The following is a 25,105-nucleotide window of genomic DNA, read 5'->3' on the forward strand; positions in this document are numbered from 1 at the left end:
GACTATGCAATTATAATAATAAAGTATATCACAGCAGTAATCAATACACTACCCTGATGATCAGGCCTGGAAATAACGGTTTCACATGTACCTGACAAAATGTCAGGCGCTAATGGAATAGTACCTGACATTTTCAACTTCATATATCATATGAAATTTATTTTCTTTTCAAAAGTGGTGATGACTCTTTAACTGATTATATATTTTAAGGATTTTAAGTTTTCATGAATAAGTGTGAACTACAACCCAAATTTCTATTCTTATCCCCTTTTGATTCTGTACCAAGAACCCAAAGAGTTATCTTTCCTATCTCACTCGAGCCCTACTTAATCTGTCTTCCAAATCTTGTATTCGAACATCTTTTAATTGTAATAGATGTTCCAAGCGTTTGATTTTGGCATTCAGAATCTGAAATAAAACCGTATTATATTAAAGATATGTTTCATTTAGAGAGAGAGAGAGAGAGAGAGAGAGAGAGAGAGAGAGAGATGGGGTTTAATGTCCACTCGACACAAACTAGGTCATTTCGGGACTAACATATGGTTTAATTTTATTTCAATAATTCGCTTGCGCGTAGGAGTCATACCCCCCTCCCCCCCCCCCGCCGTTTCATTTAAATTCTGGAATAAAACAGAGCTGGATGGCAGGTGAAAGGAGTGTGGTTCACAGTAGTAACTGATACCTGGGTCATTCCTTGTCAAGTGAGTCAGGGGTGGGAAATCGCCCCCCCCCCCCTTGAAAAAATCTGGGAAATAAATATGTTATTGTACATGTAAAAACTAGAAACTGTGCAAAATTTGTGGTCTGTGGCTTGAAAATTGACTGAGATATGTCCATCTGAGTTTTATGAGTTACCCATAAGTTTTTGAAACAAGATAGATAAATGTCAATAATTTTTTTTGAGTTTCAGATATCTTGTTTTCACCTCTCTAGTGACGATATATTTTCTGTAGATTATGAATCTGCAATAAGATTACAGGTGAGTGGTAGGGTTCGCATGCTACCTGGCCATAAAAACCGGAAAAAAAATTGGTGTAACTGTATATTTTCTGCATTTTGTAGAGCTCAAGGAGCTAAACAGTAATAGATATAGATATAGAGCCAGAAGCCAGATTTTTTCGAGGGGATCGGTTTCCCAACTTTCTGAAAATTGACCCACATGACATGGAATGATCCACCAGGTAGGGCCTACACAGATAAATGTAGAATGTGATGTTTGTGAGAAGTCATTTAACCTAGTAGTCATCCTTTGAGAAACAAAAAACACAAAAAAACCCTCCCTCCCGCATTAGACATTTTCAAGAATTATTTGAGAACCAGAATATTTATTTTGTAAGGCCTCATTTAAGTGTTATATTTTTATATATTGCCCTTGAGAAAGAACCTATGATTAATAACCATGACACAAGTGTTCTACCTGGATCGTCTCCTCTTTAGCAATACATTCATCTTCTTGTTCATCCCATAATGAACGCGAGACATTGTCAGATACTGGAGCTTGCATTGGACGATTACCATAAGATCTGTTCAATGTGAAAAATAAAACAGACATAGAAACAATTCATATAAAATATAATGAAATAATAAGCCTACACTGGAATAATAATAGGTTTATTTAAACATACATTATGCAAGAGTTAAATCTGCCAATTGCAGGTCTTTCTTTAGACCTGAAATGTTATCTAAATCATTAATTAGACATTAACTTATCCAGACCATAATCAACTCTCGATGGCATCACTAGCCTGCGATATTTACTGGATTATGATCCCATTTGCTGCTCAATATTATGGAGTAACAGCTATGCTATAGTTTACAGATTGTTGAAGTTTCCTGTGGCTCTTTGGAAAAGTATTTATTACATGCCTTATAGCTTTGCATCAAGCACAAAATTTTCTACCTCTTATGACGGTTTAAACTCAATGTATTACTGTCGCAAGACTTTGGTTTTCAGACTTGGCTTTATTCGGTGTGTTGTCTATGTCTGAGGGATAGTTTGTTTAATGTTTGTTTGTTTATGTGTCCACAGATCCGGAGAAAACCCACAAGGTTGGACAGGCGACCCTACTCCTTGTCACATACAACCTGGGAATCAAAACCAAACCAGTTGACTCTATGACAGACCTTATGATTCAGCGCACACATGCTATCCATTCGCCTCCCCCCCCCCCCCCAACATCTAGAACTTGTAATATTGGGAAATTAAGATATTACTACTAGTACTATCCTATTAATAGTATTAAGTCAATACTTTAATATTCTAACAAGACAAGAACTTAATTTCAGTAATGTTTTGATTTTCTATCAATCTATTTCGGTACTTTTAGGCTAGCCTATATTGTTAATACTAGAACTTAATTTCAGTAAATGTTTTAATATTCTAGCAATCTGTTGAAATAGGCCTACTATTAACAGCCTATTTAAGAAATGATTTAATTTTCTAGCAATCTGTTTCCATACTACTAGTATTAACCTACACTGTTAATGCTTTTAATATTTTAGCAATATTTAAGTACTACTAGAACTTATAAATTTCATTAATTGTTTTAATTTTCTAGCAATCTGTTTCAATTCTACTAGTAATAATATTTCAGTAATAATACTATAAAGGAGCTAAATCGCTAATATTTAGGAGAGAGAGAAATGGGGTTTAACGTCCACTCGACACAAACTAGGTCATTTCGGGACTAACATATGGTTTAATTTTATTTCAATAATTTGCTTGCCACGTACAACCGGGGATTCGAAACCATGCCAGTTGACTCAATGACAGACTTTATGGTACAGCGCGCACGTGCTAACCATTCGGCCATCCAACCTCCCCTAATTATTGAGGAACTATAAATTAATACAAATGGGTTGCAATGCATATAATAAAGTAATATGAATGTATATAAACTGATCTACATTCAATTGTTTCTTTTTTTACTCTAATTTCAAATCAGTTGAGTTATGTTCGGCGAAATACGCCAGAAGTCTCAATCGAATGGCAATCTCTAGCGTCTGGTTATTTCAGTCTACACCAACAGTATTTATAGCTCATGAGCTCCAGATAAGAATATGATGTCACCGTTTGACATAACTTGTGAAATATGTCTAGCCTTGTTCTTCGAGTCCCTTGTTACAAATGGCGCTGAAACACATTATGGTACATGGTTTGTGTACCAATGGTAAAATGTTTATTTTGTCTTAAATATTGGATATCAGAATCCCATCTTTTCCCGGTAAGATCACAACATCAATGTTAATTATAATTGACAAATAATTCTTGTTTTCAATATCAAAGACTTTGGATGATATTGAGTTAAAGACTTTGCTACTTTAATTTTCTAGCAATATGTATATAACTACTACTACTAAAATTAAATTGTCTATATTTGATAAAATGTTTTAATTTTCTAGCAATCTGTTTCATAATAAAACTCACTGATGTGTTAACACCACTTTACTGTAAACCATCAAAAAATAAAATCAGCTGACATTCATTAAAATCTAAACAAACAGGCTTGTGGGATAACTAACATACCCACCATCATCAAAGTCATATGTTCTTGCTCTAAAATCATTGTCAACAGAGAGAGAGAGAGAGAGAGAGAGAGAGAGAGAGAGAGAGAAATGGGGTTTAACCACTCGACACAAACTAGGTCATTTCGGGACTAACACATGGTTCAATTTTATTTCAATAATTCGCTCGCGCCTCGGGGTCTTTAGCAGTGGGAGCAAACCGGAGGACCCGGAGAAAACCCACGAGGTTGGAAAGACGACCCTACTCCATTGTCAACAACTCCTGCAGGACAAGATTTGAAAAAACAAGAACCCCCTATTATGATAAATTTGTTCAGATTACCATCTAAATATCTTGAACATATCTCTTAGCAAACTGTTTGGACAAATGTCTTCTTTTTGTTACATCAACATCGAGAAAGGAGTATTTTTGAAGAAGATGAAGTTATGATAATACTTACACACGTGGTGTGTTACGTCTAGGTTGATTACGTGGAGAAATATAAGAATTTCTCGCGGCATCACCACCTCTGTTTGGTTTCACAGGTGAGGCTGAAATATGAAGTAAATATATGTATCATAGCTTTGTCAATCATGGTTCCAATATCATGGTTGGTTCCAATATAATGGTTGGTTCCAATATCATGGTTGGTTCTAATATCATGGTTCCAATATCATGGTTGGTTCCAATATAATGGTTGGTTCCAATATCATGGTTGGTTTTAATATCATGGTTCCAATATCACAGCTGGTTCCAATATCATGGTTAGTTCCAATATCATGGTTGGTTCCAAAATCATGGTTGGTTCCAATATCATGGTTCCAATATCAGGTTTGTTTCAATATATTGGTTCCAATATCTTTTAGTTGTTCATACTCCAGAATGAATGAATGAAATGAAATGGGTTTAACATCCTACTTTTCTGCACCAACCGGGCTACTGAAGAAAGGTGTATGTCACACAATGTGCTATGATGGAAAAATTATGAAACACTGTACACTGAACCTGGCTTTTGTGTCACAACCGGATGACCACACGCTATTCGTTGTCAGGCCCTCTGTTCTGCAGCACTGACAAGAGGATATTACACTGGAAAATTCGGGCAGACTAAGGAACAGCATTTTCTTAAGGAGAGAGCGAAATTGGGTTTAACGTCCACTTGACACTAGCCAGGTCATTTCGGGACTTACATATGGTTCAATTTTATTTCAATAATTCGTTTGCGTGTAGGGGTCTTTAGCAGTGCGAGGAAACCATGAGGACCCGGATAAAACCCACAAGGTTGGACAGGCGACCCTACTCCTTGTCACGTGCAACCAGGGAATTGAAATCACGCCAGGTGAATCAATGACAACCCTTATGATACAGCGTGTACATGCTAACCATTCAGTCATCCCGCCCCCCTTTCTTCAAGGAACTGGAGTAGTCAAGGTGTTCAGGTGTTAATGCAATGGAAAGTTTTAATCCTATTTCTCTACAGTGGTTGAATATTATATCAGAACACACACCCACTTTAAATGTGGTATTGATACCTAGTCATTTAAACATACATTATGCAAGAGCTATAAATCTGCCTATTGTAGGTCTTTCTTTAGGCCTGAAATGTTATCTAAATTATTAATTAGACATTAATTAACTTATCCAGACCATAATCAACTCTTGATGTCATCGCTAGCCTGCGATGTTTACTGGATTAGGATACCATTTGCTGCTCCACTTTCATTCTTGATTTAATCATGAAATGGATAACCAAGACTGTGTTTTTTTATCGTACCGACTTTAGTAATGATAATCGAGGCTAGGCCGAAAAACCTGTGATCAGAGTGGATCAATTTGACTGAAATTTTCAGCAAATTCCATTATCTAGTTTTTAACTATTATAGTGAGAACTGCCAGCTCTTTATCTTATCTCCCATAATGTATCTTTAAATATTTTATATAGAACAAAATATCTGTATCTTTCTGTTGCTAGAAGAAATTAAACTTACACACTTTAGTTGTTTTCATATCCAATGATCTTGCTTTAAGATATGGATAGGTTTTTCTTAGATTTCTTTTTCTGTCTAATTCTTTATCTATCTGTGTACGTAGTAACATCAGTACCTTCTCTACAACTTTAGCTCGACAGTTTGCCAAAGCTCTCATCACATCTTCAGATAAATCCATGTCTAATTTCCGCAGCACTCTTCTGCAAATTCAATATAAAACTTGAAGTTCAAAGACGATACTGCCCAGTTGGTGCAGAAAGATAGGACATCAACCTAATTTCATTTCAAATTGGATGACGCGGAGACATTCAACAAACCTTTGTATTACATACTTACACCATTTGCTTATGAGGAGTGGAGATTTTGTCGGGCAGTTTTGGTCCGATTTTCACGATATTTGAACTCAAGCGTGTAGCGTTGATATATATAACGGTTTTTAAAATCAGATAAAATTGTAACCTCTAGAGGGATCACAATCTAAGAATAAGATTCTTCACACAATCAGGGGCCATAATCCAGGAAGTTAGGGTCCAATATGTGCCAATTTCAAAGGGAACCAAGGTTGTTGGGTTATATAAATATTTCAAGTTTCATCAAAATAGGATAAAAATTGTGACCTCTATAGTGTCCATGAGCAGAATATGTGATTTTTCATTCAATTGATGAAGTTACGGTTTGATACATGCCAATATCGTAAGGAACCAAGATCTTTGGGATCTAAACCTATATTTTAAGTTTCGTCAAGATAAGATAAAATTGTGACCTATAGAGTGTCCACTTAAATTATTCAACATTTTGTCAGTAAAAATACTAAATATGCCCGTCTTCATTAGCCCAGTATAGGAGCAGAACAGTAGGATGTTAAACCCCATTTCATTTCATTTTCATTTCATTTCACTAACTATTCTATTATATTCTATACTTCTCTGAAATGCATCATTTTGACTTTGTCAAAATTGATCCCATCAAATTATCTGTAATTGGTCTGTGTTACCTGTTTCTATTGATACGAGGTTTCTCAGAAACAAATTTGGACGGACTGACAGGAGCGACAACAATATACATCCACATGAGAATATGGGCATATAAAAATTGCATACCTTTAAAGTTGCTACATGACAGAAGAATAAAAAAACCCATTTTTCCAGGTATGCAGGCTGCCGACAACCAGTGTTGCAGCGCAATTTGCGACAAATATTTTGTCTGTTGCTAATCAAAAATTAAAATCTGTGATTTTGAATATCGACACAAAAATTTATCCACATTTTAAAGACTAGATGGCTTTCTCAACACTTTGAACGTGTATAGAATGTCAAATAAAATTTTATAAGTGAAACTGAATTCTCCATTTGACATTTTCGTCTCGAACTACCCAAACACAATTCATTATACTATATTATACAGAGACATAAATCTATGAATAGGGACTATTAAACCAGAAATAAGGAATCAAGTTCCACTCATGTTGCAAGACATGTCAATTTCGAGTAATTATATCATCAGCATTCAAATTGAAAAATTGAAAAAATAAATCCTTTACCGGTATCCCCAGCGTATTGTAAATAAAATATATAAAGATAAATATATGTTGTAAAATGAGAAATCAAAGTAAGAATTCACGTCAAATATTATTGTTTATATCGCGTGTGTCTAGTTAATCGACTTTATTCATTATTTTTCCGTGTATGTCTGATTGAACAAAAAATAGTAACACACGAATAAAAATGAAATCTAATCATTTGTTATGATTATAAATTAAAGTAATATCTTGTTATTAAGGTGTTTTATGTTGAAACTGAAAACTGCTAATCAATTTTTGAATTTGCTAATCAAATTTGGCAAAATTGGACATTTTGATTAGCAGTGCTGCTAATTAACTTTGAAAAATTATCGACAGCTCTGCAGGTATGCCATTGGTTTTATATTCCACAATCCGAGATACATGCCTGATAATTTGATTGGTCCATTAGTCCAGGTAATCTGATTGTAAACAAGGAAGAGGAAATATTTCAGATGTCACACAATCAGGTATAAAAAAACAAATTAAAGTGACCTGTAATCAGATTTATTGTATTAAGGTAATTTGATTTGCTAATTAGTCTAATTGGTACAAGTTGGAAAACATGACAGATGTTAACGTGATACAGAACAAATGAAAGTGACATTTGATCTTTTAATTATAATAATTCACTGCCTTCTATAGTCAGTCTGGTAGGAACAAAATTCATAATAGGTGCCTTGATTGGCTGTTTGCCTAGCGAATAAAAATGAGTTTTTTGCGACTTGCCCCCATGAAACTTTTTAAACTAAGGAATAGATCTTTGATAGCGCTATATCTTCCCTCTTACTCAGTAGTGAATCATTCTAAGCGTTACTGGCGTTTCTCTCCTATCCAACCCAAAATTTCCGCCAAGCCAGAAATAACGTGCACTCCGTCGTAATCATACGTCACTTCCCTTTATATAGTTAAATTCTAAAACATTTTTTGAAAGTATTTAGAAAAATTAATAAAGGTGTTTGGAGTATATCTGGATAAAATGTGTAAAATGAATAAAAGCAGGGGCGTAAATGTGTGGGGGTCGGGGGGGGGGGGGGATGTACCAACCCAGGCAAAAAAATAGTTGGTCGCAAAATAAGTGCAGTCGTTCGCAAAATTATGCATCAACGACCAAATGAGTTAATGACATAAACAAACAGTGCCAAAACAGAAGGGAAGAATTCCAAATACTTAAACATACATTATCCAAGAGCTAAATCTGCCTATTGCAGGTCTTTATTTAGGCCTTAAATGTTATATAAACTATTAATTAGACATTTATTAACATTAAAAGACCATAATCAACTCTTGATGCCGTCTAATGTGTCCGATTTTCATTGAATTTGAATCCGATGATTAACCGCAAAAATGGATAATCAAGACTTCGTTAATTATCGTGAAAGCGGTAACAATGACAATCGAGATTACAGTGATTTTAAAATGAGGTTTTCTTGGCTATAAAGAGTGAAGCAATTTGACTGAAATTTTCAGCATATTCTCTTCACGATGTGTAGTGCGATGTTACAGTGCGAACTGCCAGCTCTTAATCTAATCTTCCATAATGTATCTTTCAACTATGTATTTGTGTGAATCAATGCACCTAAATTGCAACGGTATAGTATAAAATAACCTAGTCAACTTCACACGTTTGAAAAAAAAAATTCCCTGTTATGAGTATGTTGGTCTAAGAAATTGAGAGCGCTTGAGCGAAGATTTTGATATTTCAAAATATATTTTTGATTGTCATACGAATAATATTAGTTGAACAGTTGGTAAGAAATTATCGGAAGCATAATTTTATCTTTTGGATTGGTAAGGAGAAGCTGAGTTTGTTTCAGAAATACGTAAAAAAATCTCTAAATTATAAAATGTTAAGGCAATTATTTACTTGTTGCATATCTAATCCCAGTAGAAATTAAAACGCATTTTACTCATGTTATAAGTGTTTTCTGACCAACAGAATTCCGCAAAATCTTCCCCAGGAAATGGCATTTCAGGGAATCTAGACTCTAGCCCATCCCACCTACTACAGACAGCCAGGGAAGGTTAACTAGCTTTTCAGTGATCTGATGTGATCTCTCTGTGAAGTTCTGTCACAAACAAAGCCGTACATTTTGAACAACTTGTGATGGATTAAGTGAATATTTGGGAGTGCCACCATCCATGAGGTCATTAATAGTCTTTAGAATTAAAATAACCATAAGCAATTAAATTGGTGTCCTTGCTTGATTCAGTGATTCTCAACCAGTGTGCCACGAGATCTTCATAAGTGTACTGCGAAATTTTGAACGGCACACTAAGAAAATGCGAAAAACCAAGTGATCCCAACTGAGTATTCACTAGTGTCTAGTGGTACATGTAGGTTCATAGCTGCGTTTTTCTTTGTTTAGTTTGAGTCACTCTATGTGTCTGTGACTAGTCCGAGTCTACGGTTATAAACCGTCTATGACTTGCCATGTTTTTATTTCAAATATTTTCATATATATTCAACCAGGTGTGCCGCTATTTTTTCATATGTTCCAAGGTGTGTCGTTGGCAAGAAAAGGTTAAGAACCACTGGGTTAGAGATTTATAAGTACAAACTTACCGATTCAAAAGAAACCAATTTTCCATTTTTTGATTAGTTGAGGAAGCAGGAGTGTAATTATGAAGTTCCACCATACTTGGAAGATAATATTTTACAATTTCTGCTAGTAAAACTGAAACAATTAATATAAATTATAAGCTTTTAAAGCCTTAAAGATGGGTTCCCGGAAAAGTATTTATCGGGTGGTTATTTCCAATAAAAGTATGGCAATTTTGGTATATATGGAAAGTAGAGATATCCAATCTTACTAGAAAAATACTGGATTCTCCGAAAAACACTTATGGAGCGTATACAGGACAAAAATGTAAGGGTTCCCCTAATCGACAGCCCGACGATTAGGAAATTCTGCACGCTTGATGTCAAAGGTCACACGCAAACATTGAGCGTTTGATGTACAAGTCGATTAACTTTATGAAGAGTTAGACGTATAACACTTTCTGAGATAAAAATGATGGAAAAAGACGTGGGTAGTGGATAATCCGAGAATTTAATTAGGATTCGATATTTGTAATAAATAGTAAGCAATTAAAGACAACATCGTCTTATGTATGCAATGAATTCTCCTCTGACTTCCAAGAGAGGTAAGTCACGTGACGTAAACATGACCTAGTTTGATCGAATTTTTACAGCAGGGCATTCCTTCGCAAGTCTTAGGTTTTGTTGCACATTACACCATTCAGATAGTATTTGTAGTTGCACCGGAGAGCGGCAGTTTCGCTTCCTCACAAAAGATGCTGACAAGTCACAATGTTTGAGAAGGATTTGAAGCAAAATTATGACAAATTAATTAGTTCGAATATGTTTTTAGTCCATATACCATTAAATCACCCAGTTTGTACCCAAGAATGTATCTTTAAGCTTTGATTTTAGTAATAGTAATAGGCCTACACGTTGTGTGATAATTCGTAGTGTACTTGACATATAGTTACTTAAGTAACGTAAATTGTATCGGCTCTGCCTTCTACTACGTTACTGTCAGCTTCTAATAACAACTAGTATGAAAACAAGGATTTTCCCCATCTTGGTTCTAAGGCAATTTTGGAATCCTTACCGTCTATTTTTCACCGTGATTCTTCTTTGGTCGCTAAAAGGAACCATTTCTTGCCACATCCGACACAAATTTATGAAAATCCATCTCTATTTTCATGTAGAACTGTGCAATACAAAAACATAAACAACTTTCATTTGAATTGGGCCGCCAGTTTCAAACATAACGCTCAGCCAATAATCCAAGCTTAGGAATGGAATTATACCGTAAACGAAAATTCGTGCTGTACATGGTCACTAAAGTTTTTTTTATTCAACATACATGAATAATTATTACATAAAATCTATAAAATAGAACAACATATTATATTGACCTTTATAAAATATTTTAAATATTCTATGTGTTATTCTCATGTACAGCGAGAATTTTCGTTTACGGTAAAATTCCATTCCTAAATTTGGAATATTGGCTGAGCGTTAGTTTGAACATGGTGGCCCAATCCAAATGAAAGTTGTTTATGTTTTTGTATCGTGTAATTCTACATGAAAATAGTGTTGGATTTTTATAAATTTGTGTTGGATGTGACAAGAAATGATTCCTTTTGGCGACCAAAGAAGAATCACAGTGAAAAATAGACGGTAAGGATTCCAAAATTGCTTTAGAACCGAGATGGGGAAAAGCCTTATTTTCATACTAGTTGTCATTAGAAGCTGACAGTAACGTAGTAGAAGGCAGAGCCGATACAATTTACGTTACTAAAGTAACTACTTGACATATTAAGTCTGTAGGCCTTTAGCTCCATAGCTAAAAATGTTGAGATATAGCGTGATGTGTTTTGTTTTAGCTACAATTAGATGCCTTTTAGTTTCAACTGACAAACTTAATTTCTTTATTATTGCATGCAACGTCTTAAAAATAAGTTAATTTGATACTAATTTAACATAATCAGCCCAATTTAGTGAAAACTTTCCTTTATCTGCAAATATTGTCAGTAAAGTTAATCAACCGGTGTTTCTAACAGAATTGATAAGGCCATTCTTGCGACCTATAAAGGGTCTACTATTATTCGAGAATTTCCATTGACTGTTTTCACATGACATATCGTTAGCCCTGCCTTCATGACTTTAGACTTTAAAGACCTCTCCTTAAAAGATGTCAGACAAAGCACTTGGATCTGGAACCTGCATTCTGGTTGATGGGAGGGATTAGCCAATGTTGTGAAGACAAGTAAGTAAAATGAAATTTTGAATTATAAATAACGAAACGAAATAGGATCTGTGCTTTTTAATCAGATTGACCCAATTCTAGATAAGAAAACTCATCTCTCACCCCGCCATGTTTCAGGATAAGAGATGGTGCTAATAGGACCGTGCTATAAAGTTTTACTTTGCAAATCCCGACGTAATAACATATTTCATCATAATCTAAATATAGGGTAACACACAAATTTATGTAACTCGGCCATATAAGACAAAACGACATTTAGGTAAGCAGGTGAAACAAAATTGGAATTTTTGAAAAAATTTGATTAATTGGCTAGGCAAAGCTATATAAATGACTGACGATTCTCAACATTTCAAAGATACAAATTCCCCCCCCCCACCCCCGCTTACTATAACTTTTGTTTCGTAGTTACAGGGGTATGTAAATTTGTGTGTTACCCTAATGGCTTCTACCAAGCTGTTGAGCAGAAGACTGCAGAGGACATATTTTTTTTAGCAAGGTCTTATTTTCTCACTAAAAATAAAATGTTCCATTACATTGTAGGGGCATTCACAGTAAAAAGTTGGACAGTGGTTCCTGAACATACAGGGCGAGTGTAATATTATGAGACCTACGTTCAGAGCTGAACTAGGCCTAGCCCAATTCATGCAAGCACGTAAACCTGACAGAGACGCATGGTCGTGATTTTAACAGCAGTAACCTTTGAACTTTAGCATAATTGGCTAATTTAATTGTTAGTAATGTTAGTACAATAGTAGTGACATAATAGTTTCTAGGCCTAATTCTTAGACTAAGACAAGACTAAGAGTAAGAGATGAATAACCATTGGTCATCATGGATATTTTATTGAATGAATGAATTGACATGTAAATCTATCATCCTAGCAATTAGTATCAAATTTATTTACTGGCATCAGAGAAATCTTTTCCTATGTTTTTCTTCTGTCTCGATAGAGGAATTGTGTCAATCCATTGATACAAATTCTCCAATTCCACATCATCGTAATAATCTTCCATCTCCATTCGAGTGTAGCCATCCGCAGTTTTTCTGGCGGAGACGTATTCAGTCATTATTGAACAATTATCCCCCTTTTTTTCTACATAATTTAAACTTAGGTTATAATTTCTGTTTAAGGGGATGTTTGAACAATCAGTAATTAATTCATTGTTTCCTCTAATTAACGGAAAAAAACTAATTTACTGTTTAACTTCCCTTTCTCGCTCAGAAGTCGGCCATTACGGCGACCGTAGTTACCGTAGACTCGAACGTCCGGCAATCATGCATTCTGTACTATTCGTTTTTTTCTCCATTGACCAAGAAAAGAGATATAATGTTCCAAGGAAGATACAAACATGTCGCATGGTTAGTAAAATGAAATGAAATGGGGTTTAACTCCTCACTGTTCTGTACACGGCATCTTGGTTTTCCGTCCCATGGCTGTCCCTTGCCAGCCCCCCCCCCCATGGTACCACTGACAAGAGGGAACTCTGATTAGTAACATTATTGGACATAAACATAATATATTTCTTTATCTCACTCTCAGATTCGAATCATGTTTATAATCCATTAAAAATTGTTCCTCTGCTGATGCTGAAGTTTTCCATCGTGCCTCCAGCCGAGGAGGGAAAGCAATTTGTTTCACTGAATGAAATGGGGTTTAACGTCCTACTGTTCTGCTCCTATCCCACATAACAATATGATGTTAAATTTACGTTACATTTACGTAAAAATGGTCAGTCAGTTTACCATCATTTTGCTCATCTTTTTAACGATAATTTTACGTCAGGAAATGACGTTAATCTGACGTAAAGTTTACGTCATTTTTACGTTACATTTACGTCATTTTCTGACGTAAATCCAACGTAAAGTTTACGTCATTTTCTGACGTAAATCTAACGTAAATTTTGCGTAAAGTTTACGTCACTTATGTTAGATTTACGCCAGAAAATGACGTAAACTTTACGTTACATTTACGTCTGAAAATGACGTAAATATGACGTAAAAATGACGTAAACTCTACATTAGATTAACGTCATTTCCTGACGTTAAATTTTCGTTAAAAGGATGAGCAAAATGATGGAAATCTAACCGACCATTTTAACGTAAATCTAACATTAAATAAACATCATTTTCGGATGCAATTCTAATGTCAAATGAGCAATTAAAACCTTTAATATAATCTATTATTGGTGGTTGTAATTGTAAAATTCAGTCAACCAATAACCAAATCTTCTTTAACCATATGAAGTGCTCCTGGCGCAAACAATTATTGAACTGAAACTGAATCGTAGGCCCCATTTCTCTCTATAGGTATGTATTTCGGTGGTCAAACGGTTAACGCATGTTCGTTGCATCATAAGTTCCGTCATTAAATTGAGAGAGAGAGAGAGAAATCGGGTTTAACGTCCACTCAACACAAACTAGGTCATTTTGGGACTAACTTATGGTTTAATTTTATTTCAATAATTCGCATGCGCTTAGGGGTCTTTAGCAGTGGGTGGAAACCGGAGGACCCGGAGAAAACCCACGAGGTTGGACAGGCGACCCTACTCCTTGTCACATACAACCGGGGATTCGAAACCACGCCAGTTGACTCAATGACAGACTTTATAATACAGCGCGCACACGCTAACCATTCAGCCCCCCCCCCCCCATTGAATTAAGTAGCGTGGTTTCGATTCCCCACTTGTACATGACAAGTACTAGTAGGGTAGCCTGTTCAATCTCATTGGTTTTCTCCAGGTCATCCGTTTTTCTCACACTGCTAAAGATCCCTACGTGCAAATGAATTATTGAAATAAAACTAAACCACATGTTAGTCTCAAAATGACCTAGTGTGATTCGAGTGGAAGTTAATCCCCATTTCTCTCTATACATGTATTTTTCAATAACCATTCAGAATTCTAAATTTAATTGCAACCAAACGCCAAAAAACCAGCACAACTTACATAATTATTCAACAAAATATACTACAAGTATCTATACTTTATTCAAAAAATACATATATAATGTAATAAAATACAAAAATAGACATTTAAATTGCAGTAACAGTTTATCCACAGCATTAAGTTGGTGACAATTTAGGAAACGGTCTTCGAGAAAAACTTTGAAAATGTGGAAATACGCCAACACATTCAGCAGTATATCAGAAAGGAAAACTGTGACGTTGACCAAATTTGATATAAAAAAAACAAAACCCAACGGCCTCTATCACGTTTGCTAAAGGTTTTCGAACTAGGTGGGATAATACTGGAAAGGAAATTTGTGGAATACTGAATATCTATGCTTCACACCAACTTTGAAAAGCGAATAAATTATAGGGCAGTGTTCACAGGTTTTGCAGCCAATCGGGGGGGGGGGGGCAAAATTTGAAAAAGATACATTAACGATACATTCTGTAAGATTTAGATAAAGAGCTGACCATTCTTGCTATGATAGTTCAAAAATAAATAATATATAATGAAAATTTCATTCAAATTACTTCATTCTGAGCCAAGTTATCACAGTTTGTAGTTTCGACATGATGTGTGCATTGTGGTAATGAGGGCACAGGTATATTCGAGACGTGGCCTCACTTTCCCATTTTTAATTAAATTTTTAAATGGCAGGCCGTTCTAATCTAGTTAAAATCTTGAGTATCCAATGCCTTCATATTGCATACTTTTACACAATTTGCGTACAAAGAGCGGGCATTTTGTCAGGCAGTTTCATTTCGATTTTCCCGAAATTCGAATTCAACCTTCATTATGCGATTTTTCAAACAATCAGGAGCCATAATCGAGGAAGTTACTTTGGATATGCGCGATTATGAAAAGGAACCAAGATCTTAGTGTGTAATGGTTATATATACACATGGTTTTTTTTTAAATCGGATAAAAATTGTGATCTCTACCTACAGGGACCACATGCTAAAAACGGATGGACGTCTGGACGGACAGGGGCTACGACAATATACGTCCACATGAAAATGTGGGCGTATAAAAATTGTGACCTCTATAGGGACCACAAGCTAAAAACGGATGGACGTCCAGACAGGGGCTACGACAATAAACGTCCACATGAAAATGTGGGCGTATTAAAATTGTGACCTCTATAGGGTCCACAAGCTAAAAACGTGATTTTTCATACCATCAGGGGCCATAATCCATGAAGTTTCGGTTCTATACATGCCAATATCAAAAGCACAACCGTGATATACCAGATGTTATACACTATTTGCATACGAGGGTCGGCCATTTTGTCCGACAATTTTGGCAATAAACATTACGGTGTAACGGTGATATATTCGAATGTTGTTTTTAAATCGGATAATAATTGTGACCTCTAGTTTGGGTTATAAACATGCATTCAAGTTTCATCAAATTCAGATCAAAATTGTGACCTCGACAGGATATACCAGATGTTTAGACTAATTGTGTATGAGATTCGGCCATTTTGTCCGGCAATTTTCGTCCAATTTTCTCAAAAATCCAAATTAAAAACTATTACGCTGTAACGGTGATATATTTGAACTTTTTTCTTTAAATCAGATAATAATTGTGACCTCTCGAGGGACCTCAAGCTAAATACGTGATTTTTCATACAATCAGGGGCCATAAATCAGGAAATTACGATCCGATATGTGAAAATATTGACAGGAACCAAGATCTTTGGGCTATAAACTTACATTTCAAGTTTCATCAAAATCAGAAGAAAATATTTTGACCTCTAGATATACCTTGATATACCATATTTTTACACTATTTGAGTACGAGTGGTGGCCAAATTCGATCTCAACCATCCTTAGGGTGTAACGGTGATATATTCACAAGTTTATTTAATTCAGATAAAATTATAACCCCTATAGTGTCCACAAGCTAAAAACGCAATTTTTCGTACAATCAAGGGCCATAATTCAGGAAGTTACGGTCCGATATGCGAGAATATCGACAGGAACTGAGATCTTTGGGTTATAAACTTACATTTCAAGTTCAACAAAATTAGATCAAAATTGTGACCTCTATAGGGTCCACAAGCTAAAAACACGATTTTTCGTACAGTCAGGGACCATGCCAATATCGAAAGATGGGCTAATGAAGACGGGCGCCATACGCCATACTAAGTCTTGTGCTATGAGGGAAATTTTGCCCGGGCAGCGACACTATCGCCTACTCTTATATCGAATTCCAACTGTTAGGGGATCTAGTACAAGCATTCCAATATTTACACGGGACCTCGGTTTTTCGTCTAACCCAAAGGACTAGACAGCTGAATTTGTTTCACAGAGGATTGCGAAAGTCTTATAATACCTTATATAGATGCCCGCTCTCAACACGTAACTTCACATCACGCGGTGTCAGTTATCGGCTCAATGGCGCGTGCCTCTTACTCATTGTATATACCCATATACCCATTTACACTAAATAGGACATATTTTTTACCTACATACAGGACCGTAACTAGCTCAGAGCAACGTGTAGGGCGGGAATTGTTCTCGGGGGTGCTGTAAAATTGACGGACAATGTATATCTATGGTCGACAATTTTTTCACGGGGTGGGGGGGGGGGCCTTTGCATGGGGGGGGGGGGCTTTGCTAATGAGGCAGATGCTTAATGCGCTTAATATTTTGATGGGTACGCGGGTGTATGTCCTATCAGGGGACCCTGTGGCAAAATAGCTCCCTTAAAGGGCCAATCCCGATAATATTTTGGAGAATAACACTGCTTAATTTTGTGTTAAAATCCTCTACATTAGGGCCGAGCAACTAACTCAATATAATATGTGATACGTTTTCAAACAGAAAACCGGTGTCCCAAGCTGTATTATGTGGTGTCTGGATAAAACTAGACTTTTATTTTATAAATATAATGCTGTCCAACCTCGTGGGTTTTCTCCGGGTCCTCCGGTTTCCTCCCACTGCTAAAGACCTCTACGCGCAAGCTAATTATGTAAATAAAATTAAACCATATGTTAGTCCCGAAATGACCGAGTTTGTGTCGAGTGGACGTTAAACCCCATTTTTCTCTCTCTCTCTCTATAAATATAATGTGTCGGTGAAATTTACCTTTCGTTATCAAGTATAGCACATGGGTCGTTCACTTGATAAACTTCAAAAGGAACGGGAATCGATTATAAGGTCACCCATCGAAAAAATTGACCCAAAATCTTAAAAGGGTTACGTGCCCGGATAAGCAGTTTTGATGTTCATGTCCAAACGACTCAATGTTTTGATCTAAAATTTTGAGACGGGGTAAATACATCATTCCTCTATATTTTCGCGTTTAAATTTCATACGTACTCGGACTTTTATTTTTGAGACTCTGTTCAAATCGGGATAGTCCTTACTAATGAGACAGATGCTTAATGTGCTTATTGTTTTGACGGATACGCGGGTGTATGCTCTATCAGGGGACCCTGTGGCAAAATAGACCTCTGAAGGTTTTCGGTAAGGCTCACGACTTGCTAATGAGACGGATGCTTAATCTTTTGATGGATACGCGGGTGCATGCCCTAAATGTTGTGGGGGTGTAAATTGTAGGCCGGTTGGGGAGGTTCAGAAATTTCCGTAGTGCACAATGGCGGCTTTATATAAATGAGTATTTTGGGGAATAATAACCTTAACCCTAGCCGTTTTTAGGAGACTGAACTTGGTTCCAATTTACCCTTTACCCCTCTACCGGCCTACACTTACCCACACTGATCAGCAGTGAATATTGGCTAGGCCGCTACAATCACTGATAAGGACATCGATGAGACTTAATGAGTCACAAATATTAACTTTTTTCCTCCGACAAATTAAATTCTAAAATATTTTTTTTTTTATATATATATTAGAAAAATTAAAATGAGTAAAAGACTTCATTCTGCCCGAACCAGTCAGGTGTCTTATGTGAATAATGCACGCGCCATTGGGCCAATGATTGGCGCCGCGTGATGAGACGTCACATGTAGAAGGTTGTCATCTTTTACAGAGATTTCAGTAGACTTTCATAATCCTATGTGAAACAGATTAATTGGCTACCATTTAGTGCAAGTAGTCCACATATGTGCAGATACAATACCCCCCCCCCCCCCCATGGCACAGTATCGACCACCATCATAAAAGATTGGGCTAACATTTTTGGATATTGACAGGTGACTGGTTTGTATTGGAGGCATTGGAGGGTCATATATTATGAGAACCTAGCCCTCGCAGAGTTTTGTTTGACTAGAGCTAATCCCACTATTTCTCGGGCCATTGCTTCAGGAATATGAGCCCACTTGTATCAGCATATTATAGAACGAGATTAGTATAAGGCTTGGGAAGAAATACCACTTGATCTCTGTTCAGCGTTGATATATATTCTTATCTGGATAACTTCACATAGTTGACGTGTCTTTTTGTTACTGATATTCCTCTAAAATTGAAATAATGAGAATATTGCCTTTAAGGCTGATCAAAATTACCCCATAGCAAGATAAATTTTTATTTCCTGTATCAAAATGCAATTTTGTATATATAATTTGGATTACCAACATTTCCACAAAATTTCATAGACGTATTTCTCTAATAACATATTTTTTCTATAATTTACTATAAATCAAATTTCTTCATAATGGCTGTTCAGAAATGCTTTTTTACAGGTATTTCTACATGTTACCATGGTAACCGTTTTAATATGGGAAACTGAGACTAAACCGATTAGTCAAGAATAATTAAAGGGGAATTATGGGAGATCAGATAAAGAGCTGACAGTAATAGTTAAAATGTAGATAATGTAAAGGGAATTTGATGAAACTTTCAGGTTAAATTGATTAACTCTGAACATAATTTTTTTTTTTTAAACCATATTATTATTCAGGTTGACTGAATGGGATTGGGGAACAGGCTTAGCCTATGTAAAACCCCTCTCCCTAAATAATTTGTATATACATATGTATTATTAATACAAAAAGGGTGTATATACATAGTTAAAATGGCAAACACATACATATTATATAGATATAATAAAATGGGTGAAAATGTACAGTATATATAGTAGTTGATAATTATACATATGCAAGCACAGTAAGAATCTTTTAATAATAATCAGCATTAGAGAGACTATACCTACATAAAAGAGAAGATAAAATATTATTTGATCAGATGAGATTAGAATCTGTTTGATATATCTATATATTTATGGACCTGATTAAAAATATTAGAATTAACATCAAGACTGTAGGCTGTGGAGCCGAATAAATTTTATATTTTTAAAATCATGTTGTAATTTGTCTATGGTTTCTGTTCGTGCAATGGAATGTAAGGAACATCGCAAGAGGTAATGGACGGGATCTTCAAATATATGACCGCAGAGGCATGCGGGGCTGTCGGCAATATGTCGTAGGAATTTGTGACCCTGCAGGTCAGAGCATTGAAGTCGTAATTTACAATGGATTATTTGAGGTTTCCGATGACCGTTATAATAAAACAAAGGAACTTTGATATCAGATTTCGATAGATGATCGGAGAAAATTTTCAGAGATCTAGAATTCCTCGCAGGGGTACTGAGTTTATTCCACTCCCTTATACTGGCTTAAATGATTTAGCAAAAATTTCAGTACGACAGCGAATTTCTTTTAATTTGTCTTCGTTACGAAGGGAATATTTGTTTGCAGGTTCTAGATTTATGAGATTCTTAAGATAAGGAGGGGTTAGGTTATTGATGATTTTGTAAAGTAGTTTTAATTTATGTCGATTTTGTCTTTCTTTGAGTGGAATAAACCCAGTTTCTGCGTAGAGGGAAGCATGGCTAGTGCGTAGTGCGTCACGCTGAAGGTATCCAAGATTATTACATAAGTAGTCAGTGCACCCGTCCCAGATAACATCGGCATAGTCAAAGTGCGGCAGAATGAAGGAAGACTATAGGGTGTGTAGCGATTTTCTATTTAGACGATATTTCAAGGAGCGAAGACTGTTTTCTAATTTTGATACTTTGCTAATTATGCTATCAATGTGGCTGTTCCATTTACAATTGGGGAGGGGGGGTGGATGGCTGAATGGTTAGCGTGCGCGCGCTGTATCATACAGTCTGTCATTGAGTTGACTGGCGTGGTTTCGAATCCCCGGTTGTACGTGGCAAGGAGTTGGGTCGCCTGTCCAACCTCGTGGGTTTTCTCCGGGTCCCCCGATTTCCCCCCACTGCTAAAGACCCCTACGCGCAAGCGAATTATTGAAATAAAATTAAACCATATGTTAGTCCCGAAATGACCTAGTTTGTGTCGAGTGGACGTTAAACCCCATTTCTCTCTCGCTCTCTCTCCATTTACAATTGCTTTGAAAGATAAATCCGAGGTGTTTATGTTTAGTTACTTCCTTTATTCCTATTGAGTTCATTAGAAGGGGTGGTTTTACAATTCTGCGTTTAGTTGTGAAGGTCAAAGTTTCTGTCTTGAGGGGGTTATGTGTTAGTCCCAAAATGGCCAAGTTTGTGTCATGTGGACGTTAGACCCCCCTCCCGCTCTCTCTCTCTCTAGTCGTTCGGATGGGACGTGCACGTAAAAGATCCCCTGGCAGTTGGAATTTGATATAAGAGTAGGCCTTAGTGCCGCTGTCCGTGCAAAATTTCCCTCAAAGCACACTGTATGGCGTATGCCCGTCTTCATTAGCCCAGTTCGCAGCAGAATAGTAGGACGTTAAACCCCATTTCATTTCATTTGATAAATGGCTATATTTTAGTTAAAATAATAAACGAAGACAAGACTGTTGATGGTTGTTAATATTTCTCTATATTCTTTTGGTAAACAATAATCAACAAAAATCACAGCTGACAATTAATATAACAATTATTGGATTAATGCTTAATAGTAAATAAGCTCGAATGTGGATATGGGTATGGACATAAACTTATGTCCCCAAATATCCAAATACAGGTAAATAAGGTCTGTCGTTAGGCTTGCTACATACGTAATGTAATATGAATGTAAATAAACTGATTTACATCCAATCGTTTCCGTTTTTACTCTAATTTCAAAGCAGTTATGTTCAGCGAAATACGCCAGAAGTCTCAATCTCTCAATCGAAGGACAATCTCTAGCGTCTGGTTATTCCAGTCTACACCGATAGTATTTATTGCGTATGCTCTCAAGATAAGAATATGGGGTCACCGTTTGACATGACGTGGAATATGTCTAACCTCGTTCTTTGAGTCGCTTGTTACAAATTGTGCTGAAACGCATTATGGTACACGATTCGTGTACCAGTCGTAAAATGTTTATTTTGTCTTAAATATTGGATATCAGAAGCCCATCTTTTCCCAGTAAGATCACAACCCCAATGTTGATTAAAATTGACAAATAATTCTCGTTTTCATTGTCGAAGATTTTGGATGATACTGAGTTAGAGACTTAGCTACTTTAAGTCTGAGAATGCTTTGCGAACTCGGGGCCCTGTCATATTAGTTAATATATTATACGTTAAAAGTTTCCAAATATAAGTGGTCCGCATTACATTGCATGCTATTGATAGCATTTCTTCAATTATTACTGAAGTAGGTATTACCGTAAACAACCTTACATTGCATGCTATTGTTAGCATTTCCCCAATTACGATAGAGAGTTGGTATTACCGTAAACAACCTTAATCAATTTTTATAACTAGTTTACAGTAGTGGCTTGTCTCTGATTGTTTAAAATTTCCCTCATAGCACACTGTATGGCGTATGCCCGTCTTCGTTAGTTCAGTTCGGAGCAGAACAGTAGGACGTTAAAACCCATTTCATTTCATTTTGGTTATTATTAACCAAAAGAGAGAGAGAGAAATGGGGTTTAACGTCCACTCGACACAAACTAGGTCATTTCGGGACTAACATATGGTTTAATTTTATTTCAATAATTCGCTTGCGCGTATAGGGGTCTTTAGCAGTGGGAGGAAACCGGATATCATGTACTGATTGTCCAATTATATTCCAGATCTTATTATAGTCTTAATAAAGCCTTGAGTAGCCTATGAACTACCTTTGATGACTTTTTTACCACATATTGAAAGTGTTTATAAGATGACAGAATGTTCTGAATGTAATGAGATGTCTAACACATATCCTGGGGAGCAAATAAAACGACCCTGTTAATGATATAAAGAATATAAAGAATATAATAATACAAACAGCAACAAGGGCTTCATTTGGCACATAAAAAGTCTATTGCAGGAAGTAGTTGTAAGACAATGGTATTGGCAGATGTATCACACATCCGATAATTATGTTAGTTAGTAAGAGGTCACGTCAATATTATTAGATAATTATAACTTGTGAATCGCTGTTAATTACTAATAGCCGTCTTCATTATCCGGGTCGGAGCAGAACAGTAGAACGCTAAACCCAATTTCATTTCATTTAAATACTAATGAGGTTGTTGATTACATCTTGACCTGACAGGCTTACCAAAAGCCAAGCTTACAGAGAGAAGCGAGAGAGAGAGAGAGAGAGAGAGAGAGAGAGAGAGATGGGGTTTAACGTCCACTCGACACAAACTAGGTCATTTCGGGACTAACATATGGTTTAATTTTATTTCAATAATTCGCTTGCGCGTAGGGGTCTTTAGCAGGGGGAGGAAACCGGAGGACCCGGAGAAAACCCACGAGACGAGGTTGGACAGGCTACCCTACTCCTTGTCACGTACAACCGAGGATTCTAAACCACGCCAGTTGACTCAATGACAGGCTTTATGATACAGCGCGCACCTGCTAACCATTCGGCATTCACCACCACCCCACCCCTCCCAAAACAGAAGCAGGGTATCACAATGGAAGCAGACATGAATTAAGACGATGGCCGTAATGACTACAATCTACTATTGGTTCTTAGAATTTGAGATGTAATAACTTTTAATGTGTGATCCGACATTGTTAAAATAAAGAAGTCAAAATCGCAGCCATCTTTATCATTGGATCCTTTTATCCTGTGTTACATAGATGAAATGCCATTCTAATTGAGACGCAAAACAAACTGACAATGAAATACTGGGCTAAGATACAATATCTTGGGGACAGTTGTCCAACATTTAAGTGCACAAAATCACTAAGGAAAAACTTTAAAAGAAATGTTAAATCGGAGACTCAACCTTGTGGGCACAGAGCAAATGAGTTATTAAAAGATCTGTGATTCGATCACTTTCATATTACTGACAGGGTATTTTATTATTAAGTTCTATGGGTTTTACAGAATCCTAATTATGATAAGAAGACAGAAAATACGCAATTAGCTCAGATACTATTAAAGGAAGTTTTGAGCGGAAAATGGTCGTCTCATCAAAAACTATGCGCTAGGTGTCAGAATTTAATGTTAATACATCAAAAAGGTTACCAAATCGATGTTCCATCTTTTCAGCTGAATTAAAGACAGTATCCATAGCCCGTCATTTATCAAGAGATGTCATATTTGACTCTCTTAGCAGCATTGAGTCAATAATACATGCAAAAAAAATATCTAGACCAGAAATTGTTAGGAATAAACTATTGATTCCCCCCGAAATAAAAATAAAACCGAAGATTTCACATAGATATTATCCCATTTAGGTAGATCTAGTTGGAAATTAATTAATTACATCTGTCCTTAATACCATAGCCAGAGTGTAATGAGTTTTAAAACTGTCATAATAATACATTCTATAGCGCCAGAACTCCACGAAAATTGGGCTTGACAAAACGAAATGAAAATGAAATGAAGTGGGGTTTAATGTTCTGCCCCGACTGGGCTTGACAAAATATATCTACATAAATATTATTTAGTTCTCAGTTATAGTGCTGGAGCCCAGGGGGTCAACCTAGCTGAAAAGTGTACCAATGTTCTCCTATCTGATATCAATGCATGCATATCTTTTATCATCAGAATGTAAGCAAGCCGGGTATCTGGTGGTGGGCGTGGTACCCAAAATGCCATGTCCCCAACTAGGCTAGATTAGTTCAAAAGTGTACCAAATGAAAATCGTACACAGTGTACCGTACATCTTTAGGTATTACAAAAACACTATGACAGACATTTCTAGTGGTGGGGTACCCCTGACAGAACTATGTAATTACCAGACATTTGTAGTGGTGGAGTATCGCTGACAAGATTTATCTAATTTCCAGATCACAACTAGGCCAGATTAGCTGAAATCTATACCTCCTAAAACAGCTATGAAGTTGTTCAGTACCACAATAGGCATCATGAATGACCACTGCCAGACAGTTTGTGCGGTGGGTTACCCCTAAGCAGACACGCCCCAAAATGCCACGCACCCCAACTAGGGTAGATTTGCAGGCAATGTTCCCGTGTTCTAAAAATTTACATTTTTTGCA

The 25,105-nt window shown here is 36.3% G+C and overlaps 1 protein-coding gene across 2 annotated transcripts; it reads right to left on the bottom strand.

The window, feature by feature from the left end:
• Positions 1-246: 246 nt before the first annotated feature.
• Positions 247-13,057, bottom strand: LOC126816117 (sperm flagellar protein 1). 2 transcript variants are annotated; one of them, XM_050542325.2, is made up of 7 exons: positions 12,737-13,057; positions 9,618-9,729; positions 5,494-5,693; positions 3,966-4,056; positions 3,428-3,448; positions 1,418-1,523; positions 247-408 (listed from the first exon to the last, which is right to left on the bottom strand). In XM_050542325.2, exons 1-7 carry the CDS (start codon positions 12,897-12,899, stop codon positions 307-309), a joined length of 795 nt encoding a protein of 264 aa, XP_050398282.1. In that variant the 5' UTR covers positions 12,900-13,057; the 3' UTR covers positions 247-306. The 2 variants fall into 2 exon arrangements, with proteins under 2 accessions (XP_050398282.1, XP_050398283.1); XM_050542326.2 differs by lacking the exon at positions 3,428-3,448.
• Between the last annotated feature and the right edge of the window lie 12,048 nt (positions 13,058-25,105).

This window comes from Patella vulgata, chromosome 3, assembly GCF_932274485.2.
Source record: "Patella vulgata chromosome 3, xgPatVulg1.2, whole genome shotgun sequence".
Classification (NCBI taxonomy): domain Eukaryota; kingdom Metazoa; phylum Mollusca; class Gastropoda; family Patellidae; genus Patella; species Patella vulgata.

Excerpts from the sequence above, each read along its gene's own strand:
- LOC126816117 (XM_050542325.2), bottom strand. The coding sequence starts at position 12,899 with ATGACTGAATACGTCTCCGCCAGAAAAACTGCGGATGGCTACACTCGA. Across the intron at positions 4,057-5,493 it reads TATGAAAACAACTAAAGTGT|CCTCACCTGTGAAACCAAAC; the intron begins GTAAGTTTAATT and ends TTCATATTTCAG. Across the intron at positions 409-1,417 it reads CTAAAGAGGAGACGATCCAG|ATTCTGAATGCCAAAATCAA; the intron begins GTAGAACACTTG and ends GTTTTATTTCAG.